General features: G+C 44.7%; 1 protein-coding gene and 2 long non-coding RNA genes across 5 annotated transcripts in view; 1 reads left to right on the top strand and 2 right to left on the bottom strand.

Moving 5' to 3' along the window:
• The first annotated feature begins 3,964 nt into the window (after nucleotides 1-3,964).
• Nucleotides 3,965-5,457, top strand: LOC144073294 (uncharacterized). 2 transcript variants are annotated; one of them, XR_013300049.1, is made up of 4 exons: nucleotides 3,965-4,034; nucleotides 4,843-4,888; nucleotides 4,988-5,086; nucleotides 5,362-5,457. It is a non-coding gene; the product is annotated as an uncharacterized LOC144073294 (long non-coding RNA). The 2 variants fall into 2 exon arrangements; XR_013300048.1 differs by lacking the exon at nucleotides 5,362-5,457 and adding an exon at nucleotides 5,157-5,195.
• Nucleotides 5,458-5,766: 309 nt separating this feature from the next.
• On the bottom strand, nucleotides 5,767-7,681 carry LOC144073293 (uncharacterized). Of its 2 annotated transcripts, XR_013300047.1 has the most exons (4): nucleotides 7,395-7,681; nucleotides 7,101-7,202; nucleotides 6,020-6,161; nucleotides 5,767-5,954 (listed from the first exon to the last, which is right to left on the bottom strand). It is a non-coding gene; the product is annotated as an uncharacterized LOC144073293 (long non-coding RNA). The 2 variants fall into 2 exon arrangements; XR_013300046.1 differs by having other exon boundaries at nucleotides 5,767-6,161; nucleotides 7,395-7,667.
• A 2,691-nt stretch (nucleotides 7,682-10,372) lies between these two features.
• The window catches only part of erfl3 (Ets2 repressor factor like 3), a 40,672-nt gene continuing 32,459 nt past the window's right edge, over nucleotides 10,373-18,585 (bottom strand). Inside the window, exons 3-5 of the mRNA XM_077599005.1 lie at nucleotides 13,845-13,960; nucleotides 12,581-13,725; nucleotides 10,373-12,364 (exon numbers count right to left, since the gene is read on the bottom strand). Coding sequence (XP_077455131.1) covers nucleotides 11,735-12,364; nucleotides 12,581-13,725; nucleotides 13,845-13,960 — 1,891 coding nt within the window. The 3' untranslated portion in view covers nucleotides 10,373-11,734. The remainder of the gene's footprint in view (nucleotides 12,365-12,580; nucleotides 13,726-13,844; nucleotides 13,961-18,585) is intronic.

Below are 18,585 nucleotides of genomic sequence, written 5' to 3'. Positions count from 1 at the left end.
CCTGTCCCGGACGGTACCAAAACGCAAACGACCTCACTGAAAACTGAATCTTCTTTTCAAAGAAATCCTTATTTTCTGTCGGGTTGCTGTGATGCCGTTTTATCGTACTGTACCTTTTAGTGCTTATTATGACCACGCATTTTGTTCCTGTAGTCAGGCTACAGATTTTTATCAGGTGGTTGGCTTGGAGAAAAAAAAACGACTGAAAATTTAGCTTCCAGATTTTTCCAAAAACAAACAAACCAAATAGACATGATGAGACGGTCTGGGAAAAACGGAGCAGATTTGGGTGTCAAATACGAGACCCCACCGCCGCCGTCACGGCTTTTCGGGGTTTCCGGCGCCCCACCTCGGATTCGCTTCAGGCAGGAACGTTGACCCAAAGACGACTTGGCGTAGACGTGGAAGTCGGCGCCTCAAAGGTGAAGCCTTTTTGTCCACGTGGACTCTTTAGACGGAATGTATCTGTTAGTGCTCCTATAGATTTTTGTAGTTCCAAAAAAAAAAAATCTATGTTCTACTACTGCTTACTTATTGCCAATGTATTGAAAGAAAAAAAAACTGAGGAAAAAAAAAGATCCTTAACTCATTCGCTACCAATGAAAGAGATGTCCAATCCATTTTTTGGTACCGAATGAGCGATTAACATTGACTTGATTTTAGACCAAAAATTTTAACTATCTCTCTTTTTTCGTATTAAATTTAGACTTTTGATTGTATTATTTATTCAGGGTAGGATTCATTTGTTCCCTTGCTATTTATTTAATTTATTTTCTTTGAATTTTCTGGGATAGATGTGACAATGTTCTTACCCCTCCAGGCAAATAATCTTTTTTTTTGGACAAGGCAGGGGGTCCGAGGTGTTTGTCATTCTTGCTCAATTTTTTTTCTATTTACAGCCTGTAAGTGTTTTTCATACCAATATTGAGCGTACTTTCCTGTAGGTTAGTGATAGACTACGGTGTACAAATTTCCGTTGCTTAACTGAAGACCCCCTGCCCACCTTATTTTTTTTGTACAGTAACAGTTTTGTGAGCAGAGCAAAAAGTTGACTTTGTTAATTATGTTTCTCCGCTGAGAGAAATTCTGAAAGCTTTACTGCTACATGACCAAAAAGGAGCAAAACACAAGAAAGGATGCGGTTTTTTTAATGACCTTTAACCTTATTACCCTCTTTTTGTGTTTGGTCATCCAGCTTTGGATGTAAAAGAGAGATAGTTCATCATATACCTCATTCTCTGATGATAAACCAAATAGATGAATGCTTTAAACATAAAAAAAACAAAAAAACGCAGGGGTTCGTGAGGTGGTTGGGGGTCTAGGGTTGCTGGGATTTTGCGCTGACAGCATGGAGGTCTGAATGTTTTGCTTGGAGATTCTCCAAAATGGCAAAAATGTTACCCTTATGCTCCGATACTACCTACGAACATGGAATATTAACAGTTTGTATGTTAAGAAAGACCATCCATCAGCCAGTCAATACAAATGTCAGGTACGCTCTCTCCCCAATACCCAAACCCCTTCGCACCCTTGCTGTCCATGTTTAGCTTTGAAAGGCCACTCTCCTTTCACCTAGTACGCTTTCTCGACCTATAAGGGATCTATTGAAGGACCGTGCGTCCTCAGGAAGCGGGCTGGGTAAATGGAGATCAACGGCCGGGCGGCAGTTGCTAGGTGACACCCACACGTTCTCTGGAAAGTCCTATTTTGGAGGCGTTGCGTCGCACAGGTGACCCTCGGGCGTCTGGGACGGGGACACCCCCTTAGTGAATGATACCAAAGTCTACGCCCCCGGGCCCGGGCGTCGCGGCGGTCTCACTTTCTGACGCCGCTTCGTCTCCATAGGACTCGGGCAGCTTCTGGCAAAATTCTGGCTTTTCTGTTTTTTGTTCCATTTAAGATCATTTCTGTTGGGGGCCACTTTTTAACGGTGTTGTCTGTCCCTTAATGTCTTCTTGACTTTCATCATGGGTGAACAGTTTTTAGTTCCCTGCTAAGAAATGTATCATTGTTTACCACCGGCAAATCAAGCAGGATCTTGCTGGATTTGTTGTTTTAGTGGTGCAGAAACCAGCATAAACTGGGATTGCAGAGTGAGAATTCAAATGTTCAGCACCACTCCAAGTGATAAAAACAACACTGGTTTTTAAATTGTCTGCATAATACCAGCAAAAACAACGTTTAGTTCTCCATTTGTGATTTGCTACAGGCCTGCAACCCTTTAGCCTTATGCTAAGCTAGTGGTCCTTCCACCTATTGCCAATATCGGAAATGCGATAGGTGCTTTAACATGATTGAAAAGGTTGAAAATCGTAAAGTGGACTGAAACTGATGAAAGTAGACTGGCTACTAGATTAGTTTTTAGCTGGCTAATGTCACATTTTGCTTCTCTTTTTTACTCTTTTCACTTTTCTTCACATCTCGTACAGTGCGCGTTTCAAAGAATCAAACCAAAGATCTCCGACTCTCGCTGCCACCAACCCCCTACCCCCCAAAAAGTGTCACCTAGCTCGCCGCTCTTTTACAACCTCAGCCAAAGGGAAATAATAACAATGATGCTAATGAAGATGATGAAATGTATATTTTTGAGTATTTGTCATTGGGAAAATGAATCTGAAGTATGATGATCTTGACGATGATAATGAAGTTTTTCTTGGTATATTTGTAGCTGTTCCGATCCTTCTTGAGTTCTCGTCCTCTTTCTGACAAAGTATCCCCCCTTTCCCTTTTCACCCCAATGTTTTTTCCCAACTGTCTGTGAGTGAGGGGTACCCCGGCGGGAGTGCTTATTTGCCAACTTCCTTGTTCTCGTAGCTTTAATCACCCCTGTCAATTAACGTGTGTTTGAATGACATCACCCACCTTCCCTTCCTTTTGTGTCTTCCATCACGTGAGCCCCAATTCCCCCCCGAAATCCCCCCTCGGCCCTCGTAGTAGCGACTTTTAGTGTGTTCTTGAAAACCTAAACAAAACCAAAAAAAAGTAACTCTGCTTGTTCATTGTACAGTGTTGTTCATTTTAAGTCATTTTTGTAACTGAACGTGTTTCATTCATCCAAATAAAAAAAAAAACAGGAGACAAAAATCGTACAGTTGACCTTCCCTGGCTGACTTGTCTGTTTCCTGGGACAGCACAAAGTTGTAGTTACATAGCTAAACCACCAGAGGGCGTCAGAAGAAGACAATAAGGCTGACTACAGAGTAGTTATGAGACTTTATTTCATCATGAGGCAAGAAATCATTCAAAGATACATTGATCGTTATTTCGGCATTTTGACTCCCAATTGAAATGGGATGGAGGTCTATCCCCGTCAATGGCAGCCAAAGTATGAAATATTAAACCCAATAGAGACTGGAGAGTTTGTTAATGCGTTACCTTAGTTTCAATAATGATATCCTAAAGTTTATGTAGGTCAATGCGAAAACTACTGTTAATTTAATAACATTTAAAAAGAAACTGGTTTGTTATTCTTTGCCAATGGCAACCTTTGAGTAAAAATTTAAATTATTTAAAATAGGGAAGAAAAAAGTTCAATATTGCAAGATATTCAGTTTTGTGTTTATGATGAAAGCTACTTTTTACTGTAAAACTCAAGGCACTAAAATTCAGTGGCAGGCTGTGCAACTGTTATTGTATACAATAGAATGAAGCATTCTGTGTTTCAAATGTTACACTTTTAATGGAGTCAGATGGCCTGGAATAAAGGTGAGTTGATGTAAAATACTAAGTAAAAATGTAACTCCATATTTGGTAAAATTAGTCTACTAACACACTGTTTTATAGCATCAAGACCACAAAATTCATGACTAATCTACGTCATCTTCAAAACATAGACATTGAGTTGGGAGGAAAAAAAAAACAATTCCTGGAGCACGGTAAGCAAGCCACCATCTTTTCCACATTCAATATGGCGGGACAATGTGGGCGTGGTTACGCCTATTGTGTACCCAGGTGCTTAAATTAAGGACATGCGCAGTATCGCGCCCCTTACAAGAGCCTTTTCGATGCAGACGGGCGGTTAGCACGCCAACGAGGTAAGGTGTTCAGCAATTTACTGGCGTAAGTGCATTTTTATCACATTACTGGGAGATATTTTAGCAATCAATTGAGCCCAAAACGCCAACAAATCTGTTAGTTTAATGCTGGGTCGAACACATCGTCAACAATTAAAGTTTGGACTCCTATTCCCCTCCGGCTGGCTGTGTGCCACATGTGACTAGCTATCTTAGCATTAGCCTCACGAAGACGCTTCCCATTTGACTTTAAAAGGATGTCGTCCGTTGTCTCTCCATTATTTAGTCGTGTAGAAAGACTTTTAATTTAAACAAACAAAGCCGAGATATCAACGGACAATGTGCTGGGTAAAGGCCCACTCAAACATGACTGTTTCCATTGCGAGTGCTAAACACCCGTTTCCAATTTGTAATTGTTTTGTTTATACAAAAATTGTTAAGCCAACTTTCTCCTTGTTGTAAATGTCAGTCAGTATATTTAATCACATTGACTGCAAAAGGGAAAATAGCTCGGAGCATTCACCATACCTGTCAACCTCTGCCGATAACTGCCCTTATAAATGATTATGATTCCCCTTACAAACCCCCAAAAAACCTTACAAACACCGTACGACTCGTACGGTGTTTGTGAGGTTTTTTGGGGGTTTGTAAGGGGAATCATAATCATTTATAAGGGCAGTTATCGGCAGAGGTTGACGGGTATGATTTCACTAACATTTTCATAGTCTTTATCTTGATCGTTTATTAAATTTCTTGTAAGATTTCTCTTTCCTTTAATAATTATATGGCAACTCCCAAATAGCAAAATCAAGTTTTTCCTGTTTTGCAGCAAGAAGCAGCTCTTCCTTCAGGAGAGGACACTGGGCCAGATCAAGGTAAAAGATGTTCCAAAAACAAAACCTAAGCCTATCTCTTGAATATGCAGTCTCTATATATGATAACGTTTGCTTTTTTCCCCTTTTTGCATGCATTAGGCCCATGTTCTGACTCTGGAGGACCAGGTGATCTTCCCAGGTTGCCCACTTGAAGATGATGCCACTCTGCACTTTGGAGAATGCTAGTAGTCTTCTGAGGTTAAATTTTTTTTTATTGTAGAATATCCAAGTATTCATCCAAAGTATAATCTTTCCCCCTCTTATATAGGTAGAGTCCAGACCCCTGAATAAAGAGATGTGCAGCATTTTTTTTTTCAAAACACTTGGGGGGAAAAAAGACCTAGACCTCATTCGGGTCTTTTTTTTTTTCAAAACACTTGGGGAAAAAAGACCTAGACCTCATTCGGGTCTTTTTTTTTTCATTTTATATTCTAAGTGTTTTTTTAAAATTTAATATCAAATTTTGTCTGCAGGTGGAGAAAAGACTGGCCAGACCAATCAATTCTTGTGATGACAATTTCTAAGTGTGCTAAAATGTTTTCCTGTCAATAAAAAAATTCAACTTGAAATGTGGTTTTGCATTGTTCATTAGGTAAATGTAAAGAATAAGATATATACAGTTTAAGAACATTTATTTTTTTCCACAAATTAAGCATTTAAAGATGTTCATGTAGCTGTGCAATCATCCATCAGAAAATCTTCTTGGTATTCTGGAAGGGAAAAAAAATTAAGTCAAGAGACTCATACAAAGTCCAACATAAAAAAAAGACTAAGTCAAAAAATTGGCCAAAAAAAACCTACTAAATTAGTTTTTTTTCTATTAACATTAATATACTTACCAGGAAAGCCCTTCCAATAAGACCACACAAGTGCCAACTCTCTGCAAAAGAAGGCAAGCAACATTAAAGTCACAGGAGGAAAAAAATGGAAATATTAAGGCATACCCCTCTGATGACTGCTCATCGGTAGAGAGACTCAAAAATGATCTGAGGCGTTATAACAGATCTCCAACTGCAGTCCTCGGGGGGGGCCTATCCAGTGTATTTTCTATGTCCACCACCAACATCTAAATCAAATATTCAGGATCTTGATCATTCAAGTCAGATGTAGTGGGCGATATGGAAAACCTACCGGACTAGGGCCCTCGAGGGGATGTTGGTGTCAAAGACTGCCATCATCCAATGTCCCCATATAACAGCAGTGCACCATGTCAACCTTTTGGGGAAGTTTGTCTTGTTACCTTTAGCGTTGATTTGGTAAACTTGGGTTGAACCTGAAGAGAAGCATGATACAAAATGAGTAGGTTTAGTGCACATCACATGAAAATAAATTAAATAACCTGAAACACTTGGGTCACCGTGGCTTTAAACGTCTACAAAACACCACAACGTGATTATGCAATTGCTTGTTAACCGTTTCGATGCACAAATGACTCATGTTATTTCATCCTTGAGTTTTTCCAGTCAATCATTTGAAATCCTTTTTTTTTTTAAATATATAAATATCCCAAAGAGTCATCATTGCTTCAGTTTTTCTTATCATCCGACTGAGGAAAAATAGTTATTTCACCATATGTTTAAACTTGAGTCAAAACAATTTTTAACAAAAAAATGGCTGGGTGTTAAGACCTACCGTATGCATGCATGTACGTATATATGTGCTAAGCAACACGCTTATTTAATTATATATTTATTCGTGTATTTATTTCTTGACCTACTTATTACCTATCTATTTATGTCTAAAATGCCCTTCCTATTCCTGCATCCTGACCCTCTTGCCACTGGAACAATGAAATTTCCCGAATACGGGATGAATAAAGTTATCCAATCCAATCCAAAATGACCCTTGCGCTATTGTTGAGTGAATGTTTCACTTAGTTTTTGTCAAAGACGCATTTAAAACTAAAATTGAAAAGGTCCAAGCCCTTTGGTCTTTAGGAAAAGGAAAACAAGTTTAGGGTAAAGGTATATTCTATAAGCGTACCGTTTATTCCTCACAACTCCACTAGATGGCACTACTGTGGGTGAGTTATCCACACAGGTTTTTGCCATCAAAAAAATCAACACCAGACCAGTTAGTGTTTTCGTTCAAAATTTGAATATATCCTAATAAATAAAGCTAATTGAGCAAAGCCTTGAATACTGAACGCTGACATTTAATTATTACACGGATAGAGAAAATTAAAAAAACTATTTTTGAAGAAATGACTCACTTTGCTGACAAACAGCTCGCTATGGCGTCGACAAGCTGCCCCTTTTTGGCCGTTTTGGCCACATTCTTGATGTTTCCCAGTAGTCTGTACTCCGCTGGGGTACTGAAACACACAATGGAATGATGTATTTTTAAACATAAAGAGCTATAGGTAACGCAATGGAGCCAATTTGTTTGCAAACATTTTTCCGTCTCCATCCACGTGAGGCTACAGCACGCGAAGGAAGCATGCTCCCGTCAAAAAGCACTCATAAAATGAGAACTGGGGCTTCTAAATCCCCAAATGACAACGTACCGAATGCGCTGCATTGTCCTGTGAGAGGTTTATCAGGTCTTTCTTCGGTAAATCGTCACTTCTGAGCTGCTCTGCAGTCCACTAGCGAACTGGCTCCTGGCTCATCCGCCATTTTGAAGGGTGATGACGGCAATTTGAACTCTGACCTTATTCATACATATTTAAAGGGGCCGTCTTGAAAATGGCTTTAACAGGAGATCTGCAACCATATCCATTTCTTCTCCTCCTTCAGCCATTGTGGGTTGACAAAACAACTATCAAATCAACACAACAATATATTTGCTTGTTCAGCTCGCTACATAGTTTGTTAGCTCTGGCTAGTCCACTCTTTCACCAGCCAATCATAGTATGTGAACGTGATGACGTGTCCCTACCCCTATGAGAAGGCCTGGGTGTCGCCAACTCGAAACCTGATTGGTTAAAGCAACAGTTTTATCCACGCCTATTTTAACTGGTTGTGAAGGCCTTCGGGTGGATTTCTGACCCTGGCAACAAATAATGTCTGAAATGTGATTGGTTAAATGCTTAAATATGAAAACACACACTTGGAAGCAGCGCAGGGGAAAAGCAATGAAAGGAAGCTGTCAGACAATTTGGAATTATTTGTTATTATGATTATTTAGTATTCATGGACAAAATATAATTAACATCAGTCTGTGATTCAGATATTTTTAGGCCAACAGAGAAGGGCTTGCAGGACCTGATGGTCCACCACTGCTAAAATTATATAACAGGGTAGTTTGAGTGACTTTTTTGTCATGTAATATGAAATAATAATTTCTGTCGTGTATTTAAAATTTTGAGTTAGCATGACTGAACAGTGCACCCTTGCTTTAGAAGTAAAGAGAAATTTGATATTTCACACACTTATTATATATCAAAGTACACATGCGTTGTTGAGACCAAAATTTAATCTCGTTGTTGACAAGCAGGTAATTAAAGCTAACAATCTTACTGTCTGCCAGTTAATACTGCAACAGTAACAAATTTGCATCCAAGTGAGACCAGCAAACATAAACAATCACACGGGAGCTTTTGTTTTGGCTTTTATCTGGTTTTAATTAACCCTGATTACATCTTAATTACAACTTTTTGGAGGGAGGGGGGCGGGGGCAGCCAACCCACAAGGCGGGGAAAAAAAAGGTGGAGATGATGTTACGTCACGGGATTAAACTCGGCTCATCTCAGCGTCGGTCGGGAGTGTTACGTAACATTTACACAAACAATAGTACACGCAATCTGATTTTTGCAAATGTGCAACCTCCCTTAAAGGTAAAAACTACAAGATAAACATGATTTTACAGGATGAAGAAAAAAAATAAAAGGGGTATTCATTTGCGTTCAAATACACCAGTTCAATCTAAAAACAGTAAAAGAGGTTTTGGCGGGGATTGGATGTACACAACAGAAAATAGGGAATAATAATAATAATAATAGTAATAATGCCAACTGGAGGGGGACTTTAAGAACAATATTCACATCAGAAAAATAAACTTTTGTCCTCTTGATTGAGAATCTTGGTGCTTTTTTTTTCTTAAGCGAGGAAAAGATCATTTGTTTTAGGAGAAAAGTCAGCAGTAAGGCAGCGGTCAGTTACAAGTAAGCGCGCACCAGTGTGTACATGTATGTATATGCGTGTTTTTGACATGCTCTCAGCCAGACAAAAAAAAGTGGGGGAATTCGATCATAGAGCTGCCTGGAGGTCTTATGGATCTGTCTGGTCCCGGGACGTCAACAAGCGCCAATAGTGCATGTGAGTGCGCGTGTGTGCATAGAATGAGAAAAGAGAGAGGAGAGAGAAAGAGCAGAGAGAGAGAGGCTATTTGAGGACACGCACGTCACACGTTTCCTTCCAGTAATGATTAACCTCCTTCACACCTCGCTCGCTCGCTACCCTTTCGCCCTGAGCTGCGTCTCACACAAACGTACGCACTCGCGAGGAGCAGGTAAGGCAGGTTTGCCGGTTAAGTGTCCCACGTGGAAATGGCTGAAACCCAAAAAAAGTAGATGTGAGATAATGAGATGAGTGGTACCTCCACTTACCAATGTTTCTAAATACGGATATATCGTAGGAGCCTTTGTTGCATTGAAATATCCCCAAAAATAAAGTAATTTTAAGATGTTAAATTGTATGTTTATGTGGGTGTGTACGTATGTTTACTCAGCTGCCAAACGGGCTGGAGCCTATCCCAGATGACATCGGGCCAGAGGCCCATACCCTGAACTGTTGGCGAGCCAATCGCAGGGCACAAGGAGATTAACAACCATTCACGCTCACACTCATACCTAAGGGCAATTTAGAGTGTCTAATCAGCCTACCATGCATGTCTTAGGAATGTGGGAGGAAATGGGAGTACCCGGAGAAAGCCCACGCAAGCCCGGGGAGAACATGCAAACTCCACACAGGTGGACCGACCTGGATTTGAACCCAGTCCCCCACTGTCAGGCCGACGTGCTAACCACTCACCCGTCGTGCCTCCCCCATCCATGATGTAAAATCTATTTGCATGTCTTAATTAGAAAATGTTGTTTTCAGTTTTTTTGTGTTTAGTCTATCATTCATCATTTTAAAAAGGGTTTCTTCGGTATTATTAGGGAATTTAAAACGGTTGAAATTAATTAGAGCTTGTCCATGTAAAATGCAACTTGTAAAAATATTTCTGGAACAAATTAATTTCATAAGAAGAGGTACCATTGTCATTTTCCTGTGGGAAAACAAATAAAAGTAGAATTTTTCTAAATTGCTTATTTGCTAATAATCCTAGACAAACACCAAATTGCCTTTCTCTCACGCAATGTGAAGAAAAAGGATGTGACACCATCAATAGGAAATAAAAACTGATAACTTATGGCAGCCGATTTTTTGCGTTTTTTTCTCCTCTTTTGCGGGTCACAGCAAACAATGGGGGATTACTGTGGAATTATTTTTCATAGTAAAACCCCGGTTTTTCACGTTTCGCGGTGTACCGCGAGGAACTACTTGAAATATTTTAGTTGATTGTTGCTGTTGACATATTTGGCCCCCTTCAATTTTTTTCTGAGTTAACAGGGTTGTCAGGTCTTAACAAACACCAATTTAGATTGCTATCTCGCATAGTTTACTGCTATCACAATTGTTGGGTGAAGAGGTGAAGGGTGGGACTGCGAAATGGGACATTCTTTAAAATCTTGCTTGGAATTCGATCATATGGGTGAAGTCGGAGAGCATGTCAATGTGTGTTGATTATTTGAAGAGTTTTGGCTGGTGAAGTAAGGTGAGCAAAAACATTTTTGCTTGTCCATGTTGGGTCGGGGTCAGGATTTTCTCGGTAAGTGGACTTTACACAGGTGGTCTGCAGAAGAGACCGTCAGGCGAGAGCACGCCTGACAGTCTGTAACCACCGCTCGTTTTTTTTTGTTTCTTTCTTTCAGACGATCAAACTGCAACAGGCGTCCCTGAGTGGAGCGGGGCAGGTTTTGCCAGGAGTTCCGCTCAGGCAAAGACCACCCCTCCCCTCTGCTCCCACTTTTTCTTGTCATCCTGCCAAGTCCCGTGTGACTGAGAGTTTAGGAAATACAGGCACTTGTCATAGTCGCCTATTTACAACATGGTGGAGTGACGGTTAGGGAAGCGGCTGAGGGAAAACGGGTCCCCTGAGGAAAATGTGACGAGAGGCGCGTTAGAAGTTCACTGGCCTTTGGAGAGGTAAGTAGTCCAGCTGATTGCAGTCCACTTATGACCCGTTTCCACCAAGCAGTATGGTTCCGTTCAGACATTCTGTTCTTGTAGCCCACTTGACTATTTAGGGAGCGTGACTTGAGGCAAGAAGTGGGAGATATACATTATCTAGATATAGACAAAACCTCTCCATCCTTCCACTTTCTATACACTTTTCTCTGATTTAAGAGCAAGCTGGAGGAAATCCCAGCGGACTTTGGGCAAGAGGCAGAGGACACCTGAACAAACACAAGCGTTCAAAATGGATAATTTAGAGTCTTCAATGAACTGGAAAGAGTGTTTATGGATGGAGTCCCATACTAGACCGACGCAAATGTCACAAAGGACAACGTGAGGTTCCAAAAAGGGCTTTTAGGGTTTCCAATTCGATTTGGCTGAAGCGAATCACCCTGCCTGGTGGAAACGTGACTTTTCGTCAGTGTTCATGCGATGGCTGGATCAGAGGATGTCTTCCCCCCACAAAACGTGTCCCAGAAGAATCCTGAAAGTCAACCTGTCTGTGGGCGATCCGTCAGCGTAATCGTAAGGCGGTTTTGAGGTGTCGCTCGGGCCTGCGGGAGGGTTGGATGCTCCGGGGATTATAGAAGAACCGTTTCCTCCAAACCCCCGGCGTCCGGTTCTATCAGCAGTCTTTGTTCTCCAGGGACAGTTGTGCCGTGGCCCGATGGAGCTCCGCGCTCACTCGTCGATGCGCGGGCAAGGGCGGGACCGCCGAGTTCTGGTAGGTCGACAGAGGGTGGCCGTCCGCCTCTCCGGGCCCATCGTCCTCCGTCTCCATGTGCCGCTCGCCCTGACGGTCCCTCTGCTCCTGCGGTCGGACCTTCTTGTCGTCGGACTCCTCTAGCGAGGCCTCCATCCGCTGGTCTTCGCTCCAGCGCCTCTTGAAGCGCAGCTTCAGGGGGATGCACTTGGTTTGGGGTGGCGGATGCGGGGGAGGGCTCTCGTCCGCGGGCTCAGTTTTCATGACGGGCGCCGCCCCGCGGTGGGCGTTGGAGTAACCGTGTTGCAAGAAGGGCACCAGGCCAGACGGCGGCGGGGCGGGGGCTTTGAAAACGTCTTCGTCCAGGTCCTCGTCGGGGAGCGACCGGTGGGACGCCGAGCCGTTGGAGATGAGGTGGCGCTGATGGTTCGGGGCTCGAGAGAGATGGTGTGCAAAGAGCTCAAAGTCTTCATCTCGTTCGTCGGGGTCTTCGTCGCTTATGTCGGTCACCTCGACTTCTTCCTCCGATTCGATGTCTGAGATGGGCTCCACCTGAAATCAGATTATATTTTAAGAAAAATCATCGCACATGGTATTTCTACAATACTGTGTGAATCAAAAGGGCCATTATTATAAGGAAGTTAGTAATTCATCTAGTAATTTGCTGTGGGTCAATAAATGAATATTTTTCTTTTCTTGGCGGTGCTAGCCCGCGTTTAAATGAGGATTTGAGCAAAACCGATTTGAAGCATCAACTGATCAAATTACCTTGATCTTAGGAAGTCCCGCACTGTTGAGGGACTGCGTGGAGGACGAGGCGGAGATGAGGCCCGAACCGCTGGCCGAGCTCAGGTCACTGCCGAACGAGAGCGAGGAGCCCAGGCCCGAAGTGGACGACATGGACCCCGAGCCGGAGGACAGCGAGCTCTGCCTGGCTTTGCTCTGGATCTGCCCATCCCGCTGCTTGCGGCCCAGCGGCGGAGGCTGCAGCTTAAATTTAAAGGGGGACAAATGCGGGGGTTCTTCGCCCAGATGAAGCGTGTGATGTAGCGGGTGAGAGTGAGGGTGTGGGTGAGGGTGGGCCGAGTGAGGCTGGTGCGGGTGGTGGTGGTGGTGGTGGCCAGAGTGAGAAAGTGGGGCGTGGTGTTGCCGCTCACCTCCGCGTTCTCTATCGGCCCGCTCAGCCGCGCCTCTGTCACCGCCCAGACCCACCTTGTCGGCGGCGGGCCGGTGAGGCTGCGGAATGACGATGTTGGGGTACTGCAGGAACGCCCGGGGGCTCAGCCCGTAGTTGTACACCGACTGCGTGTGGGCCTGAAGGTAGCGCTTCATGTCCTCGGGGTTGAAGGAGAAGTGGGAGCCCAGCATGGGCGAGAGTGTGGGTGAGGGAGTGTAAGGGAGGTGGGATGCAGGGGTCATGCTCAAAGCTGGGGACAGAGGCGGGGCGAGGAGGCCCGGTCCTCCGGGCCCAGGCAGGGGGGACACGGGGAAGGGAGACAAAGACTCCGGGTGGATACGGTGTCCGGCGTGGCCACGAGCTCCCGGGTGAGCACCCGGGTTACCCGCTCCTCCATATAGGCGGAACAGAGTCTCGTGAGACAGGCGAGGGTGAATGATGCTTCTGTAGCCTCCGCCCCCACCCGGGGGCCCTCCTCCGCCACCCGCGCTCCTCTCCGCCCTGTCCTCCCCGCCGCCTGTAATGCCGTCCTCTATCTCGGAATTGACGGAGGTGCCGTCGCTGCAGTCGCTGACGGAACCGCGGGCCACACGACGGGCCACCGAGCTGTACAGGCTGCCCGGGCTGCGCAGGTCCTCGTTCGGGGAGAGGACTTCCGAGGGTGTGGAGGGCGGGAACCGGAAGTGGGTCCCCGCCCCGGAAGGGACAGGTGGGGCGCTCTGAGGAACATTGTTTCCTGGAGACGACAGAGACGGAGGATGCTGAGAAAGAACAGGGATTTCCAATCGAATCCCGCATAATCGCTGCATCATATTGCGGGATTAGGAGCAGCGTGCACGTGCACGTAACGCTTACCAGTGGAGCCCATGTCGATAAAAGGGTAGTTGACCAACACCAGTTTATTGAAGTTGAATTTGTACGTGAATCGCTTGCCTTTGGTCTTGTGGAGGATTCTCTTGTTGTAGTAGTATCTGATGAGGAAGTGCAAGATTAGTTGAAGGAATCACAATATTGAGTAGATCATAATATTTGTATGGTAAAAGCGATAAATGCTGGTATGAACAGTGCAAAAATTAAAAATATATTTCTCCAAGGTTACCACAATTACTACCCGTTGTTAGCTGGACTAGGCTCAGCAACCCGTGACGATGAGCAGCTCGGAAAATGAAAAGTAAACTGTGAAACTAAACAAAGACATTTTTACATACTGTGCCTTAGCATATAAAACACTGCTCATTTCCCCTTTGAGCCGACAACCTGTTGCTATACAATGGAAAACCATGGCTTGTTGCCCATTGTTATTCAGGAAAAACTACACCTCTCCTGCCCAAATGAGAAACGGCACGATAAAGAAAAGACACACATTATGTTTTGAACTGTTGATCCTATGCCAAAGTGAATTAAGAGCGCACACATGGAGGATTTGCGACACAGCAGGGGTAGTCTGCCTAAATGTACTGTAGCACAAAATCCCACGGAGGACATCACTTGATCACACAACTCACAAAGTTCCAGTTCTGCAGCGCCCTTGTCGTAAAAAATGAAAGCATTTAAGTCTGTACGTACAGTATGAATGAGGCGTCAAGCAGAACAATGCCGCAACCCAGAACGGACCCCCTAGCGGGCCACATCCTACACGTTTGACACCCTTGGTTTAGGAGTTTGTCAACGATTCATCTTTCCCCACAAGTCATGACGCTAATGTTTAATGGCAGCATTCTCCTTTTAAGTTAACAGAGATGGTGACGGCTTCACACCTCGTAATCCAAGGCACGCTTTAATAAGCGCCCCAAAATATACCTGCTCTGCGTAAGGCATATTACAGGGTGTTGCGTGATGAAGCTTTGATGACAGAATGATAAGTCAACAGGTAAATGAGAAACAGCGAATGGACTAAGCTGGCACATTTTGACGACAATTTTCTGTGTGTTCCAATTTCCAAGGCTTTGCAATGTCTCCCATTTAAAACGACTCCAGTTTTCATGTTACAGCACGGAATCATCTCTTTATGTAACGGCGAAGCAAAGCCACTAATAATTCGGCCCATCTTTATTTGTTTATGTAACCTCCATTCTGTTATTTTTCTCTCACCCTCCCACCACAAGCTTTTCCTTCCCCGTGCCGATTGCCTACAGTGCAAGGCTGCATTTTTATTAACCTTTGTCCGTGTCTTTATATAACATCCTAGCTTTCTTCCAAGGATACGCATCCTCTTTTTTGCATAACCTCGCGCACTGAGTCAAAGAAAAAGTGGGAGATGGGTCTGGTCTGGTCTGGTCTGGACTAACAACACCTACCACGTTCATGTGGCGCTGCGGTTTGACCATCTGTCAACTTGGCTTGATCAACATGTGTCGGGTGTGCTTTTATCGCGCGATGTGTTGCTCAGCTGGCACCAGTTAAATCCAACCACTGAGCCTGCGGGCTACGCAGGTGAGCCAATCAGTGCCTAATGGCTATCATTACACTGATGGTGGACTGTGTGTCTGGAATTGCGAAATCGCCTCCACACATTAGGCACTTGTTTTGTACGCATATGCTAGTTGGATGTATGTTCAATTCAACCAAGTCCATCCTGACAAGGTAAACAGCGAGGTAAAATCAATTGTGACAAACATTCATTCAATCAGAGGGTCGTGTGGGGTGCTGGAGTCGATCTCAGCTAACTACGGGCACCAGGCGATCGGTGAATAGCTGGCCAGCCAATCACAGGGCACAACCATTCACGCTCACACTCATACCTATGGGCAATTTTGAGTGATCATTCAGCCTAGCATGAATGTTTTGGGGATTTGGGAGGAAAGTGCAGTACCCACAGAAAACCCACAGGAGAACATGATGGACGTTGAGTGGGACACAAAATACAAAGAAAAATGGGTCATATTTTTAGAGTGCCTTTTGACCACAATCCCATGTAAGCAATTGCCTATGCACGACAACGTCGGAATGGAACGCTGACGATTATGCGCTCGAGTTACGCTCCTGTCAACAAACTTTTGACAAGGGAGCCCAAATTGACAGAATGCCGACTCTAAACACCTTTTAACTCATTGACTGACATTGAGGGCGCTTAGCCGTCCGATCTGATTCCCAAGTATCCATTTCGCCAGATTCGGTTGAGCTTGTGCAAAACAAGAAGTTAATTCAAGCTGTGGGGCCTGGGGGCACGTAAAGAGCACATGGTCAAACACTCACTTCCTGTGCCCCTCCTATGCCTGCGCCATCATGGGGGCAAGCATTCTTTGAAGAGCATTTGAACTCACTTCAAAAGAGAAGAAAGAGATTTTTGGAGTGCCTGTGTTTAGCTGCCCACCGCACACTTACCCTCTCCTGTATACCCAGTCTATCGTGATGGATCTACAGGTGCCCCAACACCCCCTCACCAACCTGAACATACCATCCGAGAAATGATCCTGCTTTGTTTTGAACCCAATGAGCAGATTGAACAATCAATGCCAGTAAAGCTTTGGGGGTTGAAACAGTGGAGAAGCGTTCCATCAAGTGGCGAGCGTTTCCAGGCCGTGGATTAAGGCCGTGATTACACAGAGCGGGTGCGTTCCGAAACATTAACGTCAAAGGAGGGAGAACGGCGTCAATAAAGGAATATGGATGTTTAAATTAGGGCTCCCAGGATTAATGGACAATGGATTGATTATCAAATTAACTCACTGGTCAAAACTGTTGGAGCCACTCAGTTAATGAAAAGGTCTACATGTAGAAGCCACCAAGTGAAACCCAGGCACAACACGGGGTCGTCGGCCACCAAAATTGTGAATCAGAGGCCGTCCTATACGAGAAATTGTAAAATTCAATGACTTTAAGGCAATTTTGAGGGTGCGGTTTATACACGGTGGCGGCTATATTGCGAGTGAGTGTAAGTGAGAATATTTGTCTGTCTTCCCATGCCTTGTGATTGGCTGGCCACCAATTCAGCGTGACCGGACGTTTCGTCGAAAGACGTTTGGTCCCCGGACGTTTGGTCCCCGGATGTTTGGTCCCCGGACGTTTGGTCAACCGGACGTTTGGTCGACCGGACGTTTGGTCGACCGGACGTTTGGTCGAAAGACGTTTGGTCCCCGGACGTTTGGTCGACCGGACGTTTGGTCGAAAGACGTTTGGTCCCCGGACGTTTGGTCGACCGGACGTTTGGTTGACCGGACGTTTGGTCGACCGGACGTTTAATAGAACGGACGTTTGGTAGAACGGATGTTTGGTCGCCGGGTTCGCTCGCTGTCAAATTATGACAGAGAGTTTACTGTTGATATTTTGATATTAGATATTAAACTCACTCTCTCTCTCTCTCTCATGATTATAATTTTGAAAGCTGGTTTCAACAGTAACAACCCGGCGACCAACCATCCGTTCTATCAAATGTCCATTCTACCAAACGTCCGGTCGACCAAACGTCCGTTCTACTAAACGTCCATTCTACCAAACGTCCGTTCTACCAAACGTCCGGTCGACCAAACGTCCGGTCGACCAAACGTCCGGTCGACCAAACGTCCGGTCGACCAAACGTCCGAGTACCCCAATTCAGGGTGTCCCCTGCCTGGTGCCCATAGTTGGCTGTGATAGGCTCCAGCACCCCTTGCGACCCAAGTGAGAATAAGCAGTTCGGAAAATGAAACGATTTGGCCATTGCTATTCCAGAAGAGCAATATTGTTTTTTTTGCCCAGCACATGATAGACATATGAGGTCACCATAGCCCAGCTCCACAAACAAACAGACAAAAAGCATTGTGGATGCGACCCGGTGGCGAGTGCGTGTACAGCCTGTGCCTTTGGCCATTGTTGCGCTGTAAATAGGCGCTGACGGTGACAGGAAGTCATGATTACAATACTCCCTATGAGCCCCGCTTAATTTCTGCCTGTGCCCGTCAACACGTGTGCGCACACAGGTGTTCATAGAGGAACATGTGAGCGTCTTGCCTGTGAGTCAGCAATGATGACTGCTTACCATCTCGCTAAAGAACTCACATGTGCGGTGATGTGGGCTTGGCGTGGGGTGTGATTAGTCAAGCTTTCACGTGGGCAATGTGCTGGTGGATCCACGGTCTGGGTAAGGGTCCGGGGATGGCGATCGCATGCCTGACGAATGCGAATATGTACTTTGGCGTGTTTGTTTGTGGAGCACATAAAAGCCTCATTCAAGCAGGACAATGCGGCGCACGCAACGGGTACACAAACACGCACCGCAGGGACGCACAATGGGAAGCTCGCGCGTGCACGTTGAACACAAAGCCATACAGTGAAGGCGAGAACTTTCCTGCCACGAAGGCCGTTTGACCTACAAGCTGGCTGGATGAGCAACGCTGAGTGCATTTCCTGCAGTCTGTAGTATGGATGTGGTCACTGGGGTGACATCAATGTGTGCATCCGTTTCAGGAAGCTATCGTACAACTGGCAAAAATGCTATGGTGAAAAGTGCTCAACTTTAAATAGTAGTTTTCGAGGAAAATGTGCCTCCGGTCAATCATAACTTGTGGTCGCAAATTAGTCTCTCAAGTTTTACTTTATACTGTATTTCCAATCTTTAGTCATCGGTAGTAAAACATCACAATGCATCCTTTTTGCACAGAATCATTTCAACTGTTGT

This window comes from Stigmatopora argus, chromosome 4 (genome assembly GCF_051989625.1).
Source record: "Stigmatopora argus isolate UIUO_Sarg chromosome 4, RoL_Sarg_1.0, whole genome shotgun sequence".
NCBI lineage: Eukaryota > Metazoa > Chordata > Actinopteri > Syngnathiformes > Syngnathidae > Stigmatopora > Stigmatopora argus.
The sequence above is the reverse complement of the archived record's forward strand: the minus strand, read 5'-3'. Positions and strand labels throughout refer to the sequence as shown.